The sequence below is a fragment of the Oryza glaberrima genome, chromosome 3, assembly GCF_000147395.1.
Source record: "Oryza glaberrima chromosome 3, OglaRS2, whole genome shotgun sequence".
In the NCBI taxonomy this organism is placed as follows: Eukaryota; Viridiplantae; Streptophyta; class Magnoliopsida; order Poales; family Poaceae; genus Oryza; species Oryza glaberrima.
This window is the reverse complement of record NC_068328.1, coordinates 30,553,355-30,568,596: the sequence shown is the minus strand read 5'-3', so window position 1 is coordinate 30,568,596 and position 15,242 is coordinate 30,553,355. Positions and strand designations below refer to the sequence as shown.

Genomic DNA, 15,242 nt, shown 5'->3' with positions numbered 1-15,242 from the left:
GGACTGACCATTGGGCTCCATCCGTCCATCGTTTGCTCTTCATTAGCCGTAACATAAAAAAATCAATTAGATTTAATTTTGCGGAGCCATCATTTCACTTATTCACGAAATAAGTGAAACGGCATATTTAAAAAGAATTGTGCTAAAACTTTTATATATGTGTTCTTAATTATCTAAAAACAAAGACTGAAAAAAAAAACTTCGATGAAAAAATCTCAAAATCAGCTCCAAATTTAAAGTTGAAAAATCAAATTTTAGCTGATAACCATAAGCATAAACGAAAAGATGAGACCTTTGATGTTTTTTCATTATAGTTTATTTTCCACATTAACTATCGTTATAAAAGTTTTACCTGTAAATTATTTTTTTCTCACTAATAAGCATTACAACTTTATAATAAGCCATAGGCAAAATATTACTTCCTCCGTTTCACAATCTAAGTCATTTTAGCAGTTTTCACAGTTTCCACATTCATATTGATATTGTGAAACGGAGGAGAGGTCTTGGTGTGTTCCTTTTGGCTCTTCCCAACGTATAAAACAGAGCGATTGATTAACATATAATTAATTAAGTATTAGCTAAAAACATAAAAATAGATTAATATAAATTTTTAAATCAATTTATATATATATATTTTTTAAAAAAATTATATCGTTTAGCGGTTTAGGAAGTGTTTACATGAAAAAACAAGCAGGAGTTAGGATGAGGGAGTATAAAACACACCCCTAACACTGCATGATTTCCACATCAGTCCTGAATATGAACAAAGATCGGGAGAAAATAATTTCGCTACGAATGATTATTGATACAAAACGAAGACCAGCACCATCGTAAAAAAATTCGAAGAATGATATTTTGAGTACATCGAAGAGAAACGAGCAAATGTATATATATCCTTGCTCCTCCTCACTGAAACCGGTTCCAATACTCCGGTCTCACTATTACAAGCCCTGGAGGCTGGAGCTAAAAAGAATGAAAAGTGAACATATCTAATCTTTCGTTTATATGTCATGTAAAACATTCTGCCTAATCCATATTCATCGTTAGAGGCAAACAATATGAACCTCTGCATTTTCAAAATAGCCTCAAGAGCACTAAAATTTTAAAGATATCTAGTATCAAGTCAGCAAGAAAGAGAGCTTCCTCATGGGTCACAGTTGTTGGCATACAGCATTATTGGATTTTTGCTACAAAATTTCCACCACTGCGAGCATCAGAGTGATAGGTTTAAGCTGACTCAGACCTCTTCAACTTTAGCACACAAGCGCTCTGGAAAAATAAGCACAGAAGCAATATACAGTTAGAGTCCATTTGCCAAGAATTTAAGAAGAAAGCATTAATTTGCATGCTTCATGATGTTATTCATGAAACAACACTAGTTCCACTCTGTCGGAAGGAAAAAAAAAGTGTCTGCTTTAGCACTGACGATGACAAGTTGACAACATGAGAACATACACTGATACACCTTAAGTTCAAAATAAGATAAATTTTCTCATGTCACAAATTTAATCACTTGAACTGTAGTAATATATGGATGCAAAATGCATTGGAAATGTTGGTTACAAGAATAGAACGTACAGTACACTACTATACCGACACCTGGAAAAAAAAAGAGATGGACTTACTTAGGTATTCATAGCATACTATCATTGAGGTACCCCAAGCTGATGAGCTGAAAAATCTTGGACCTAAACCTCTGTAGAAACCTTTCCATCCATCTTCAGCAATCAATCTTCTAACTACTTCCATGGCTTTTGGTTTGTTTTGATTAACCTATTTGGCAAGAAAGAAAACTTGGTAAAACTGACCTAAACCAATATTGACAGTATCTACAAGTACAATAAACATCACAAAATAACAAAAATGATAAATCTGGCAAATGTATAGAGCATCTACTGTACCGATATTTAAAGAAAAACAGAAGAAGAAAGGTAATATTATAAACAGGTAGAAGGAAAGGAAATTGAATACTATGGTTAAGAGCAAGAAGTTGGTTGCAACGGAAAGTACGAAAGAATTCAAAAGTTTGCAAGATGAATAACCAATACAGATGCAACTTGTAACAGTAAGAAAAGGGGCTGTGGATTGAACGCGTGCCATGTCGCTGAAATACTCCCCAAGTCAGTTAAGAAATGCAGCATTTATATTCTACTCGCCTATAAAATCGAAGTTGCGAATCAATGAAGCTTTCCTTTCCAATCTCCTAATGATAAGTATCTAATAAATTGACAGAATAAATCACAGAAGTGGATCTGGCCTAACATAGAAAGTATTCCTCAAGTCTATTTTCTTGGTATGATGACGTTATCACATATACCAACATATCATCTTTTATGTCTTTACTCTGACATCAATAAACTTTGAACACAAATCTTCATGTTCCTAGGTCTCAACAAGTTTATTGATAATGGAGTCAGGTTACTGGCATATGAGTGGTATCAATGTAAAACTATAAAACGCTAGTGACAACAGTAGGCCTGGCAAAGAAAATGCTTAGCATCCAGTAGGCAGAATAAGCAGCAACAACCAGAGATGTAAAACAGCACCTGCAGTCTGGTTTTGATAGTATCTATGGGAGTTGTAACACAGGATGTCACTGCACCAGCAATAATCCCCCCTGTGGCTTGGACACCAACTATTGTCAACTGACTAGGAGAACTTTCTTTATCATTCCAACGATCAAAAGCACTGTCCAGGCATTATAAAATTAAGCGTCATAAAATGCATGAAACTGAGAAGAACATACTGATAACTGATAGACCAATCAGATAATAGCTAACCTCCAAATTATGCGCTGGCTGGACCCATAGCTTGCCCACCACACAGCACTAGATGGTGAGTACGTCATAACAGACAGGCCAAATCCTCTGTACAGCCCCCGAATTCCATCAGCCTTTATAATCTGTTGGGCAACATCAAGTCCACCCTTATATCTAACATGACCAGAATATCCTTGAACCATCAATTTCTGGCTAACCTGATCAAGCCAAATGAGCATGGTTATCACATTTTCCAAGTCTAGTAATTAGCAACAATATCACAATTCTCTATAATATCATGAAAAATGGAAACCAACAGGCATACCACATCAATGGGCACAAACACAGCCTGCGAACATAGAGATGCCGACAAACCGCCAAGGCCATTGGCAAAGGCTGCTTGTACCGGCTCCGACAGCTTAAATGGTTCAACAAGCTTAAGCGAGGCCGCCTTTGTTGTCTCAAGCGCTGTAAGAAAGATAATCCTAGCAGGGATGGCCCCTGTGATAACTGTCCCAAACCCTCGGTACAGCCCAGGCACTCCGTCCACCTTGAGAATGTTCCTGAATGTTGCCGCGGCATTCCTCCTCACGGCTTCCCCAGTGGCTACCTGCATCCGGGTCTTTATCACCGATACCGGGTACAGCGCCACGGTCACGCCACTGAACATCCCGGCTCCCACCACATAGAGCTTGGTCTTGTCGAGGCTACAACAAGTAAATAGATACAGCAATGTGTGAATACTGAATAACATGTGAATCAGAAAGCTAACCAATAAGCCAGAATCAACCTCATCTTACTCAATTGCGCTTTCATCCAGTTACAGGAACAACTTCCTATATCACAATCTCTAACGCTGATCTAGAAGGCTAACCAATAAGCCAGAATCAACCACATCTAACTCAATTGCGCTTCATCCAGTTACAAGAACAACTTCCTATATCACAATCTCTAACGCTGATTTAGAAAGCTAACCAATAAGCCAGCATCAACCACATCTTACTAAATTGCGCTTCATCCATTTACAAGAACAACTACCTACGGAGTATATCACAATTCATAACGCTGATCCCGGACAGTCCAAATGATCCCCGGAGCAAAAAAGGGGAATTGGCCAGAAAGAACAAAAAGGAACAAGAACAAGATGCGCTTACTTGTCCCAGTTGATCTCCGTCTGGTGGTGAAGGGACGGGATCTTGGCCCTCGTGGTAGTATCCATTGCCCCCAAACCCTCCTCTTCCCCCAACTCCTCCTCTAATCCGCGATCTCCCGAGGCGAGAAAGGCAGCGACGACGGCGCCGCGGCGGCAAGAACGGGCCACCCGGCTGCTCTGCTCTCTTCCCCGCCGCGTATCGCTTCCGTGCTCTCTTCTACGCAACACCAACTACCACTACTACTCTTCCACGAAGAGAGGAGAGGAGGAGGTCATGTGTTCCTCGCCTCCCTCTACTCTGACCTTCCTGGGAGGGCGTCAATGGCGTCCCGGATTGGGGCTCCTCCTCCTCTTTTCTCTCTACCCGTTTTCTCCCCACTTTTTGCTTGAGCCCAAAGAAAGAAAAGGAAAAAAAAAATCGCGTGGCCGTTGCTGGGCTCGCGAGTTAGGCCCATTAAGGCAGTGCTCCGGCCCATGTAGTATTTTGGCACGTTGTACTCGTTTTCTTTGGCGTGGGGGATTGGAATCATTGGATGATGATAGAGGCTTGTGGTTTTTCGCTAAAATTATTGTTGCTAAAAACTTGAGAGAAACAGACGAATAAGATGTATACGGCATCTAACTGGAAATACGATGCTTATACGGTTTAGTTAGAAATATGTGCTCAACTGCTCACATTGAGTTATGAAATTGTGCTATAAGTTTAATCAGCGTTTTTAACAGGATGGTCTCCCGTTTGAATTGTAATAAAGAGAAAATGATTTTCAGGGAATCATTATCCAGAAATATCCTGAAACTTCATTTTATAACGGAAGTACAACTCTGTCGACCAGTTGCTACGTGATATACGGATGTACCACTCCTTTGATACAATCGGATAACGTAAAAAAGAAAATTGTATTTGAGAATAGTTAAGCTTCACAATATGTCCATGATTGTGTTTGTTGTCGTGGGTTGGGAACTAATCTCTATACATATAAAATAGAGCGACGACTAGCCCGTGGTTAATTAATAGGTTCGAACCGTAATTACGAAAGTAATCACTACTATGCTAGACCAATTCATGATTTTCGCTAAATTGGATTTGTTCTCTCCCAAAAATCGTGAGTTGCAAAGATAAGAACCATAAAAATCGATATCTAGAATAAGAAAAGAAACCAAGGAAACCATAAGAGTGAACACTAGTAGTGTCGTCTTCTTTTTTTTCCCTCTTTTTTCACTCAATGATTCATACGAATTTGCCGACCAAAAATTATATGCCTATTCATAGGGTCTCACTGCTAAGTGTTACAAAATTTTGTGCACTGGAACTCGTGGTTATGCACCCGAATCCTTTAGTATGGAATATCATATTTTCCAAGTAAAACCCCCGTGATATGTGAAATAATAAAAATGTGCTTTCTTTTTTTTCTTGTGGAATAAGAGGCCCTCGTACCTCAATGGAAAATATGTTTGTTTTCATTAGGTATTGGACTAAATATAATAAAAAAACCTACAAAAATAACTTAATATGATTTTTTAAAACAACTTTCCTAACATATATTTTTTAAAAATACATCGTTTAGCAGTTTGCGAAGTGTGTGCGTAAAGAATAATTAAGTAAAGTTGGGAAAGAGAGGAAAAGAACTAGTGTAGCTCATTACATTTGGATGCCCCCAATTCCCTCATGTCCTGTTCAATGTGTTTAGTTTGCGGATGACTAACTCTAATTTGGTTCCGTAGCTAGAAGTTTTTTTTTTTGAAAAAAAAAAGGAGCAGAACTTATTGCAACAAAATTAATGTTCTCAAAGAAATTTATTGTAGCAGATATGAAGAAGAAAGTTCATTTCAAATCATGGAGTGTTCATTCATTTGTCAGGCGTCAGTGCGTCACTAAACTTATGAATGGTAGGGACCAAAGATTCAGCACATTATGAATGGAGTACATGATCACCCGCATGCTTTGCATGTTTGGGACTTTAATTTCCAGGTTAATTTAGCTCTTAATCTTGCAAATAATTAACTGATTATCATTCTCCAAACTGTTCAGATATATTTTTCTATTAGCAGGTTAGCAAAAATCTCCCTGCTAAAAAAACTCCTTGCACAACCAATCTCTCCTTAGCTAACTATTCAACCAATACAGACGTTTGAACAACCTTAATTAACTGATCGATGAGTCTCGAAAATTTCAACAAAAACCATCCACTCCATCACTGACATGTTGGCCAAAACCATTGTACTCAGCTCATTCATCTGATGCTTCCAATAAAGAAAAGGAGAAAAAAAGAGCAAAGAACACATGGAAGTTGTTAGCTACAGACTACACACATACAGCTGGAGATTTCGATGCAAATACAATTAATTAATTAGCCATGAGCAAAACAAAAAAGAAAAGTGCATAAGCATAACTATACTGAATTGTTTAATGGCATGGCCGATCGCGATTTGGTTGTTGGCACGTCCAGATAATAGCACCAATTAGTGTGATGGCGACGGTGTCCACGGTGTTGGTTGGTGCACCGAGCTCAAGCAGCTTTCTTTGCCTCTTCCGTCCTAATTAAGCTGCATCTCGCGTGCATCATCGCTGGTTGATTAGCGCCAGGACTAAACTAAACAGCCTCGTTTTCTCTCTCTCTCTCTCTCTCTCTCCTGATTCTTCTGCTCTTCTTTTTATTCCCTGAAGTGTCGGCTGCATGTGTGGCTTGGCCTCTATCTAATCAAAGTCATCAGCCTCTGTCACTATTTTAACAAAGCTAGTAAAGCTGGTCGAGTGTTTCCCGTTTTGCCCCTTATGACTGGCTATTGTAGTACTAGTCGACTATTATCACTTGCAGGCTGCAGCTGGGTGAAAGTGAGAGTGTAACAAACCTTTTCGTTTGGAATGATTGCCTCGGATCAGGACTTCAGGAGACATTGTTAACATAAAAAACACACTATACCATTAAGTAAACGCAACACTGAATAATGGAGTGATTGATCAATTTTGTTTTGAATACTAACTGTTTTTTTTAAGTTCTTTGCGTTCTAAACTTGCACGAACAAATAAGAGACATGCAGTTTTATATATAGCGAGTTTTCTAAGAGCAGTATAAACGCATACGCTTACAACTCACGTATACTCATAGAAAAAAAAAGACACACATGCACACTCTACCTTATAAAACACTTCTGAAAAATTAACGAAATCACCATTGATGCCTATCACCGAAAAATAGTTAACCATAAATACAAATACCAACGTCAAGTTTAGGATTTAAATATTAGTTAACCGTAACAGCCGAATCACACTATCAAACACAGACATACATTCCCATAAAATTTTCCGATTAACCTCTCAATCAGTTGCGGAGGGGAGTTGATTTTCAGGTCGTCCCTGTTTGTCTGAACTCTGGAATCGCCAATGCAGCACATCAACAGCCGTGTGAGCGAGGGGCATCCCCGTAAAATCACCCCCAGATGTTAGTGCGTCCACATCCATCTACCAGACTCCCTCCCACGCTATCGCTCGCGGGCTCGCGGCAACCAAAAAAAAACCCCAATATTACCCTTCTAGGCTTCAACCTCCACGAGAACGCCCGCGCGGGGGAGGAGAGGAGAGGTGACGCGCGCCGCGTCGTCGTCTCGTCGCAGTAAAAAAAAAAAAAAAAACAGCAGGGGAGGAGCCCGCACATGCTTTAAGCCCCACACTCCTCACACCACCACCGCCCCCCAGATCTCCCCACCACCTCCGCTCCTCGCTTCCCAATTGCCGGCGGCCGGACGGACGCCGACGCGCGCATTCCGAGGGGAGGCAGGCGGCGCGCGAGATCGGCGGGGGGTTGCGCGCTGCGGCTGGCTGTACTGTACCTACCTGCCTACCGGTGTGGTGGTGTGGTGTTGGTGCCGTGTCCGGGGATGATGGCGGCGGGTGGCGGCGCCGGGAGCGCAAGATCCGTCGCGTGGGGCGCCTCCGCGCTGCTCGTGGCGGCGCTGCTCCTCTCCGCGCCGAGCGCCACAGGTTCGTCGTGGCTTTGCTTCCCCCGCTTTCTGGTGCCACCTGTATCATCTCGCTAGCTCTCTGCTCGTGCTGCCGTGTCCGTCGGCCGGCCGTCGCTGTCGCCGGCGAGCTTTGTTAGGCCCCGATCGCCGATGAGGAGGATGATCGGACGAGGTGGCCGCGAGATTCCGTCGCGTGCGTGTGGGCAATGCGACTCCCGGGCTGCTTGTCCTGACAGTGTCGGTGGCTCCAGTTCGGTGTCGTTGGCTTCTTTCTGTTTTTGGTCCTCCCGGTTGGGCTCCAAATTCACTAGGGACTTGTCCATTTCTCTCATGCTTGCATGGATTCTGGGGTCGAATTAGGTAGCTTAGGGCAATTGGGAGGAGCACACATGGAACTTCCTTGTGATCACTCTAACCAGCACCAGTCTTTGCTATCTTTATTGAATCTTATGTCAAGCATTTCGGTGATGATGGATCTGTTTAGTTCAGGACATAGAAATTAGTGCAAATTTCTTACTACTTCTAATTCAGAATTTTTTTTAGAAATAATATTCACCACGAATTTCTTATTAGTTGTGTGGTGTGTACCTTTTAAATCGGAATCAGGATGTAACTTAATGCTTAATTCATATTCTCTCTTTTTTTTTTCTTGCAGAAGCTTATGATTCGCTGGATCCAAATGGGAACATCACAATAAAATGGGACGTTATGCAATGGACTCCTGATGGTTACGTTGTAAGTAGCACATCCATCATTCGTATCTTTCATCTCAACCTATTATTGAGCGATAATTTTATTTTATAGAAATTGTCTTGCAATGCAAAACTAATAGTATAACTAACAACTGATTAGAAATATGTGCCACAGATAATAATACAGTAAGCAAGATGCATGTTATCATATTATACGGATATCTGGTTAACCTGTATGTTTGTGTATCATGATTTTCCCCCAAATGTCTCCTGTGCAGGCTGTAGTCACAATGTTCAATTATCAACAATTTCGGCACATCCAGGCACCTGGGTGGCAGCTGGGGTGGACATGGGCGAAGAAGGAGGTCATTTGGTCGATGGTTGGAGCACAGACCACTGAGCAGGGTGATTGCTCAAAGTTCAAGGGCAACCCACCCCACTGCTGCAAGAAAGATCCCACGATTGTTGATCTGCTTCCAGGCACCCCATACAACATGCAAATTGCCAATTGCTGCAAAGCAGGAGTTATAAATACATTTAACCAGGACCCATTAAATGCTGCCTCATCCTTCCAGATCAGTGTAGGTCTTGCTGGGACTACAAATAAGACAGTTAAACTGCCTAAGAACTTTACTCTTAAGGCCCCAGGTCCTGGGTACACATGTGGGCGTGCTATGATTGTTAGGCCTACTAAGTTTTTCACCAATGATGGGCGCAGGGCAACCCAAGCTCTAAGTAAGTAGATCTCTTTACTGCCTGATATCAATTGCTTGTACTCTTTGAGTAAATGCATTTGCACTAAACGAACAAAAATCTTGCATGTTTAAGCTAGGCTACCATATCTGTAGGGAAGTGAGAAAATGTAGTCCATTGAATGAGAAGAGATTATTCTCTAAGTGAGATGAGTTCATTACCTAGGAACGTTTGTTTGTTGTAGGTTATTGCTAGGCTTCATAGAATGTAGCATAGTACAGTTAATATTGTTGTCTAGCATAAAATTTATGTCAAATGCAGATAAGCATCGTGATGGTGTTATGAGAAGTTAAATTATGTTTTAAGTCTTATACCAGAAATTTCTCTTCATTGATTCTTAACAAGATAAACTCTACTTGCAGTGACATGGAATGTGACCTGCACATACTCACAATTTCTTGCTCAGAAGACTCCAACCTGTTGTGTATCTCTCTCGTCATTTTACAATGACACAATTGTGAACTGCCCAACATGCTCTTGTGGCTGCCAAAACAATGGGACTAGTCCTGGGAGCTGTGTAAAGTGAGTTACTAAGCTGTTATTGTTATTTCAGTTCCTATCGAGGCCCTAATTTTCTGCAAAAGCTTTAACAAGTTCCATTCCTTTCCACAGTGAGAATTCACCCTATTTACAATCTGCCATCGATGGCCCTGGCAAATGGACTGGCCAACCTCTTGTCCAATGCACTTCCCACATGTGCCCAATAAGAATCCACTGGCATGTGAAGCTCAACTACAAGGAATACTGGAGAGTAAAAGTCACGATCACAAACTTCAACTACCGCATGAATTACACACAATGGAACTTGGTCATTCAGCATCCTAACTTCAACAATATCACCCAGCTGTTTAGCTTCAACTACAAACCACTTACTCCATATGGAGGCAGAATAAGTAAGTAAATTGTTTTACTTAACTTTCAGAATAATAGAATGCACCTGTGACATGCCCCTCCCTCCTTCAACCTCTCTGACAGAATTTGTTCCTTCTATTTTAGATGATACTGCAATGTTCTGGGGAGTAAAGTTCTACAATGATTTGCTCATGCAAGCTGGCCCACTTGGAAATGCGCAGTCAGAACTACTTCTGCGGAAGGATTCTATGGCTTTCACCTTTGACAAGGGATGGGCCTTCCCCCACCGTGTGTACTTCAATGGAGACAATTGTGTCATGCCACCTCCAGATGCATATCCATGGTTGCCTAATGCAAGCCCTCTAACAAAACAACCATTGACGCTCCCGCTCTTGGCATTTTGGATTGTGTTGGCTACTTTCCTGGCTTATGCATGATGAGTGAGACAAAAAAAAAAGTGAGATTCAAGTTGTCAGGTTCCACGGTGTACAATACAACATATCAGTTGTTCATTCACTTACCTGGTTACATAGAAAAGATGTTGTCACGCTGAGGAAAGCTGATACATGTGTGTTTTGTAAGTTAAAGGGGCAAAATGTATTTCTTGTTTGGTATATACTGGGCACAGCACTTTGGTGAACTTAGATACTGCAAATTAGGTAATTACAGTTGCACCTTTTGTATTTTATAGCAACCCAGAAATTTAATTGAACTATATGACTTCCTTTCTTGTAGTACATGTATAGATTCCATAATAACGTTTTGTAAGATTTTGTGAACAGAAAGGATGCTGTTGAGTGAGATCATTTAATTTCTTTTTCTTGCTTCCTCTGGTATATTGAGCTAAGATACCAAACTGATGTTAGTGTTCACTTGTCAGATAACAGGAACCGATTTTTTTTTTTGGTTTTGTTTTTGAAAAGCTGCTGTGAACGATTGAAAGAACATGTAATCCAAAGATCATAAAACCATAACGAGCAACAAGAATATCCAAATATGCTGAAGAGAATCATCGCATATTTGTTTTTACATTGTAAAAGCTACAACTTTTAGTAGGACAGATTTAATGATTATTTACTAAACTAGATGAACTAGCTGTCTACTCCGATACTCCTCCAAAAGAGAACCAGACCTCCAGATCACTACAATAAACACTCACAGCAACATAAATTCCTTGAAACACTCTTACCTTCATAGATGATCTTGGTTCCAGGTCCTCAAACACGCTCAATGTTTTTGGCTTGTGCCAAGATCTCTATCTTCTTCAAAGGGAACCATGTTTTGGCTTGTGGAAAGAGCTGCTGCTCTGAATCCTGAAACCTTCAGAGATCAGACTATCAGAGACCATATGCTGTCTATGGCACGGAATATATACCCATGAGAAGAGAAAGATTCAGTGCAATGGAAGGGTGGATATGGTTCGCCCGTAGCTTTTGGTTTGTTGGTCAGCTGCGCTTCCAAGCAAACCCAGCTTGAAGCTCAGCATCCTGACCATCTTCCACATGGTGGTTGCTTGCTCTGCCTTTAAGCAATGTCGTCCAATTGGAGTTACTCAGGAGTCAAGACTCATTAGAGTCATGAGGAATGAAAATTCACCAACTCTTACCAAGTAATGTTGAACCTGAAGCATCAAGGGAGGACAACAATAGAAAGAAAAAAAAGACTGATAACAGTTACCATACATCTTTCTGAAATCTACGGCTCAACTATCTCCACCTTATTCAAAATTCAAATTGTTCGACAGAGGGAATAAACTGGAAGAAAATGATATAACAATGGAGGAAACATCTAATGTTCAACGCAAGAATGCTGTTGATAAATCCCAATCCAAATGGAACACTGATTAAAAAAAAATGTCCACTTGTAATTTCAGCATTGCATGATACAAACTCTGAAAAGAGAATTACAGAAAACTGAAGTGGTTCAGACAGAAAGCATAATAGGCTGAAAAACCATGATATTCAATAGCAGCAGCAGCAGTTCCATGTTATTTTGTTTTGCCATCAGCGCTCATGATTGTTTGCATTGCAAGGATGTTTAAATAGTACTGAATCCAATAATTCATTAAATGATTGTCACCTTGACAATATAGTTTTCATCAATTTCAAACAAATATTTGAATTAATGTACCTAAGGACCCAGTGTTTGTAACTTTTGGGGCTATGGACAGAAATACAATATCACCATCCATGAGCGGGTAAAAATGGGTCGGTTTCCCTCAATGCCTCATATGGCCCTCCAATCAATGTCACAAAAGATTATCACTTCTGGCGTGCATACAGTACAGCAATAACGACTGATATCCCGACTACTGTCGCTGGAATGGGCCAGTACTGTGCTGCATTGGCCATCAGCTTGCTTGCGAAGTTCACATCCTGCTCCTTCCTGAAAACCTCCATCTCAGGGATGTTGGGTGTTGGATCCAACTCCCCAATGAAATAATCTTGCATTAGCTCCTTGGCACTCTCGCTGTGCCCCGCATCATCAAATTCCTCCTTGGCATCCTTACCTTATAACAGACAATCAGATATGATCAGTCCACCTAAATAAACTAGGTATTACTGAAAAAAGAAACATAAGATTAATGGAGGGTTATCAGTACCGGTCACTTCGAGCAGAACATCAGCACCCCCAGGATGGTCGTCCAGATACTTGGTGACATCATAAATCTGCAGCGCATTCATTGACACAGCATGAACTTGTCTGAATAGTAGGTAAGAACAACGTAACATGTAGCCATGCATCAGATCTCTAATTCTCTAGTGACCCTAGCAAACAATTTGACCATAGCCTTCAATAGTTCAATACAGGTAAATACGACGGGTTTCCACAAGAAAGAATGATAGCCCGCACTATAACCACAGCGCATTAAATCACTACTCCCGACTAGTCGCCTGACAACAAATACCACTACTGCATCGCAAGATGGTAAATTGCAGTTTAGCACAAAGAAATCGAGCACGCGATCTAGTAGCCATTCCGTCGAACAGGTTACGGGCGACATCTTGGCCGAGCGAGCAGCGAGCTTCGCACGGTCGCACCCCCTACCAATCCACCCACCCATCTATCTCCCGACCTTACACCGTTACACGTGCTACTGCTACTTCAGCAGCAACGAGGAGAGCTAAGATGGGGAGCGAAGGAACGGAGGAGAGCTAAGATGGGGAAAGCTTACCTTGCCGTCGACGACGACCCAGCAGTCGTCAGCGGTGTTGTGGCGCGCCGCCTCCTCCAAGCTGTACAGCTTCGTCAGCGTCGGCATCTCCTCCTCCCTCTCCCTCTGCTCCGTTGCTTCCAATCGGCGGCGGCCAAGAATCACCAAGGAGCGAGACGGGTCTACCGCGGCCTGCCGCGGAAGAAGAACAGCGACTGCTACCGCGTTAGGGTTCTGGACTTCTGGTGACACTCGACGGCCCAACAGCCCACGTCTCAGGCCCAATCTAAAGCCCATGTATGCAAAATAGAAAAGGAAAAAGTACTCCGAAGGTCCCTCAACTTGTCATCTAGTTACAAAATCGCCCCCCAACCACAAAACCAATATCCTAAACTAATTAAAACCGATCACAATATACCCTTCGGTGGTTTTGAACCCGGTTTTATCTTACGTGATGCTGCGTGACTAAGACCCATATGGACCCCACATGTCAGGGTGCCATGTCATCGGAAAGGGATCCTCTGACTTAACTGCTGTGCAGTTGAGTCACTGACATGTGGGGTCAGTGACTCAACTGCATGTCAGGGTTTACCGGCGGTAAGCACAGTTACTGCGCGATAACCGTGAAAAACCGTACAAAACCGTGCAAAATTTATCAAAAATTCAAATTATATTTTAAATTTATTTGTATTTAAGAAGGTTACCGCGGTATTTATATTACCGTACCCCCGCGGTAAGCCGGTAACCGCGGTAACCGCGCAGTTACCGGCGGTAAGGTAAACCCTGCTGGATGTGCAGTTAAGTCAGGGGATCTGCTTCCCATGTCATCTCCCCCTTCCTTCTCCTTTCTTCTCTCCTCTCCTCTCCTCTCCTCTGGGCAAGCCGGCCGGCGGCCGGGGGAGGAGGCCGCCGGGACAAGGCGGGAGAGGAGGACGAGATGCCAAGCCCATCATCCATTGCTAGAATTATAATCTACCTCATCATCGCCATTGCAGTTGCAGAATCAGCGCATCACCCATGGCGATGGCCTCCACCCTCCCGCTCCTCCTCATGCACCGCTCCACCCCTCCGACTCCGAGGTCTACCGCGCCGCCGCTCCTCCACTCCCGCCGCCTCGCCCTCCCTCCCCGCCCCGCCTCGCTCCCCGCGACAACCGTAGTCGTCCACCCGCACAAGGAGGACGTCCGCCTCTCGAAGCTCCACGCTGCCTCCTGCTGCGATTCCGCCAACTCTAGTTTCCTCAGGTGCCCAAACATGAGCTACAGCAAAATTCGAATCATCAGAGTAAATAACTGATCATAACTGAGAAACAAACAAGCAATTAGGACTGAATCTGATAGAGGAAAACCAAGCCTGGGCTGGGCTCCAAGTCTCCAACTCCATTCCACCAGAAAAAGGATTTAAGACAAAAGAAAATATCACGCCGAAGTAAAAAAGAAGATGAAAACACTAATGTGAAATAAGAAGAAGCAAACTGAACTGAATCAAGTCTGTCCCTCATAACGCCTATTCTCAACAGTGCATATGGAAATATCGATCGATCGGTTCCTTCAACCTCACAAGCAGCATAATGCCGACATGCCGTGGAGGGAGCGCCAACTGAACTAAATCAAGTGCTCAGATTACTAAACTGCTCATCACTGGGACAGACCACATGAAAATCCATCGCACGCCTCAGCAATTCAACCGACTAATTAATAAATCAGGCATATATAGAGACAGAAATGCAAGGGCAAACTAAATACAGGTAGGTAGCAACGGACAGCAAGGGATTGGTACTGATTACTCCATGGCCTTGAGCTCGAGCCAGGCGGGCGACGGGCTTCCGCTTTTGCTGGTTCCAAGTGGTGGGGGAAATGGCGCTAGGAGGCCGCCGCGCTGCGCCGTAGTGGAGAGGATGAGGAGAATGGAGGCGAGAG

General features: G+C 42.5%; 3 protein-coding genes across 5 annotated transcripts; 1 reads left to right on the top strand and 2 right to left on the bottom strand.

Annotated features, from left to right (window-relative positions):
* Nucleotides 1-773: 773 nt before the first annotated feature.
* Nucleotides 774-4,275, bottom strand: LOC127767134 (uncharacterized). Its single transcript, XM_052292364.1, has 6 exons — nt 3,914-4,275; nt 3,085-3,466; nt 2,781-2,977; nt 2,547-2,688; nt 1,626-1,773; nt 774-1,269 (listed from the first exon to the last, which is right to left on the bottom strand). The coding sequence occupies exons 1-6, from the start codon at nt 3,976-3,978 to the stop codon at nt 1,238-1,240; spliced, it is 966 nt and encodes a 321-aa protein (XP_052148324.1). The 5' UTR covers nt 3,979-4,275; the 3' UTR covers nt 774-1,237.
* Nucleotides 4,276-7,491: 3,216 nt separating this feature from the next.
* On the top strand, nt 7,492-10,789 carry LOC127766475 (COBRA-like protein 3). Its single transcript, XM_052291507.1, has 6 exons — nt 7,492-7,891; nt 8,528-8,607; nt 8,843-9,299; nt 9,680-9,839; nt 9,930-10,210; nt 10,314-10,789. The coding sequence occupies exons 1-6, from the start codon at nt 7,789-7,791 to the stop codon at nt 10,604-10,606; spliced, it is 1,374 nt and encodes a 457-aa protein (XP_052147467.1). The 5' UTR covers nt 7,492-7,788; the 3' UTR covers nt 10,607-10,789.
* A 1,414-nt stretch (nt 10,790-12,203) lies between these two features.
* On the bottom strand, nt 12,204-14,450 carry LOC127766476 (cytochrome b5). 3 transcript variants are annotated; one of them, XM_052291510.1, is made up of 4 exons: nt 14,300-14,450; nt 13,345-13,538; nt 12,772-12,838; nt 12,204-12,678 (listed from the first exon to the last, which is right to left on the bottom strand). In XM_052291510.1, exons 2-4 carry the CDS (start codon nt 13,429-13,431, stop codon nt 12,431-12,433), a joined length of 402 nt encoding a protein of 133 aa, XP_052147470.1. In that variant the 5' UTR covers nt 13,432-13,538; nt 14,300-14,450; the 3' UTR covers nt 12,204-12,430. The 3 variants fall into 3 exon arrangements, with proteins under 3 accessions (XP_052147470.1, XP_052147471.1, XP_052147469.1); XM_052291511.1 differs by having other exon boundaries at nt 13,345-13,515; XM_052291509.1 differs by lacking the exon at nt 14,300-14,450 and having other exon boundaries at nt 13,345-13,937.
* Nucleotides 14,451-15,242: the final 792 nt, after the last annotated feature.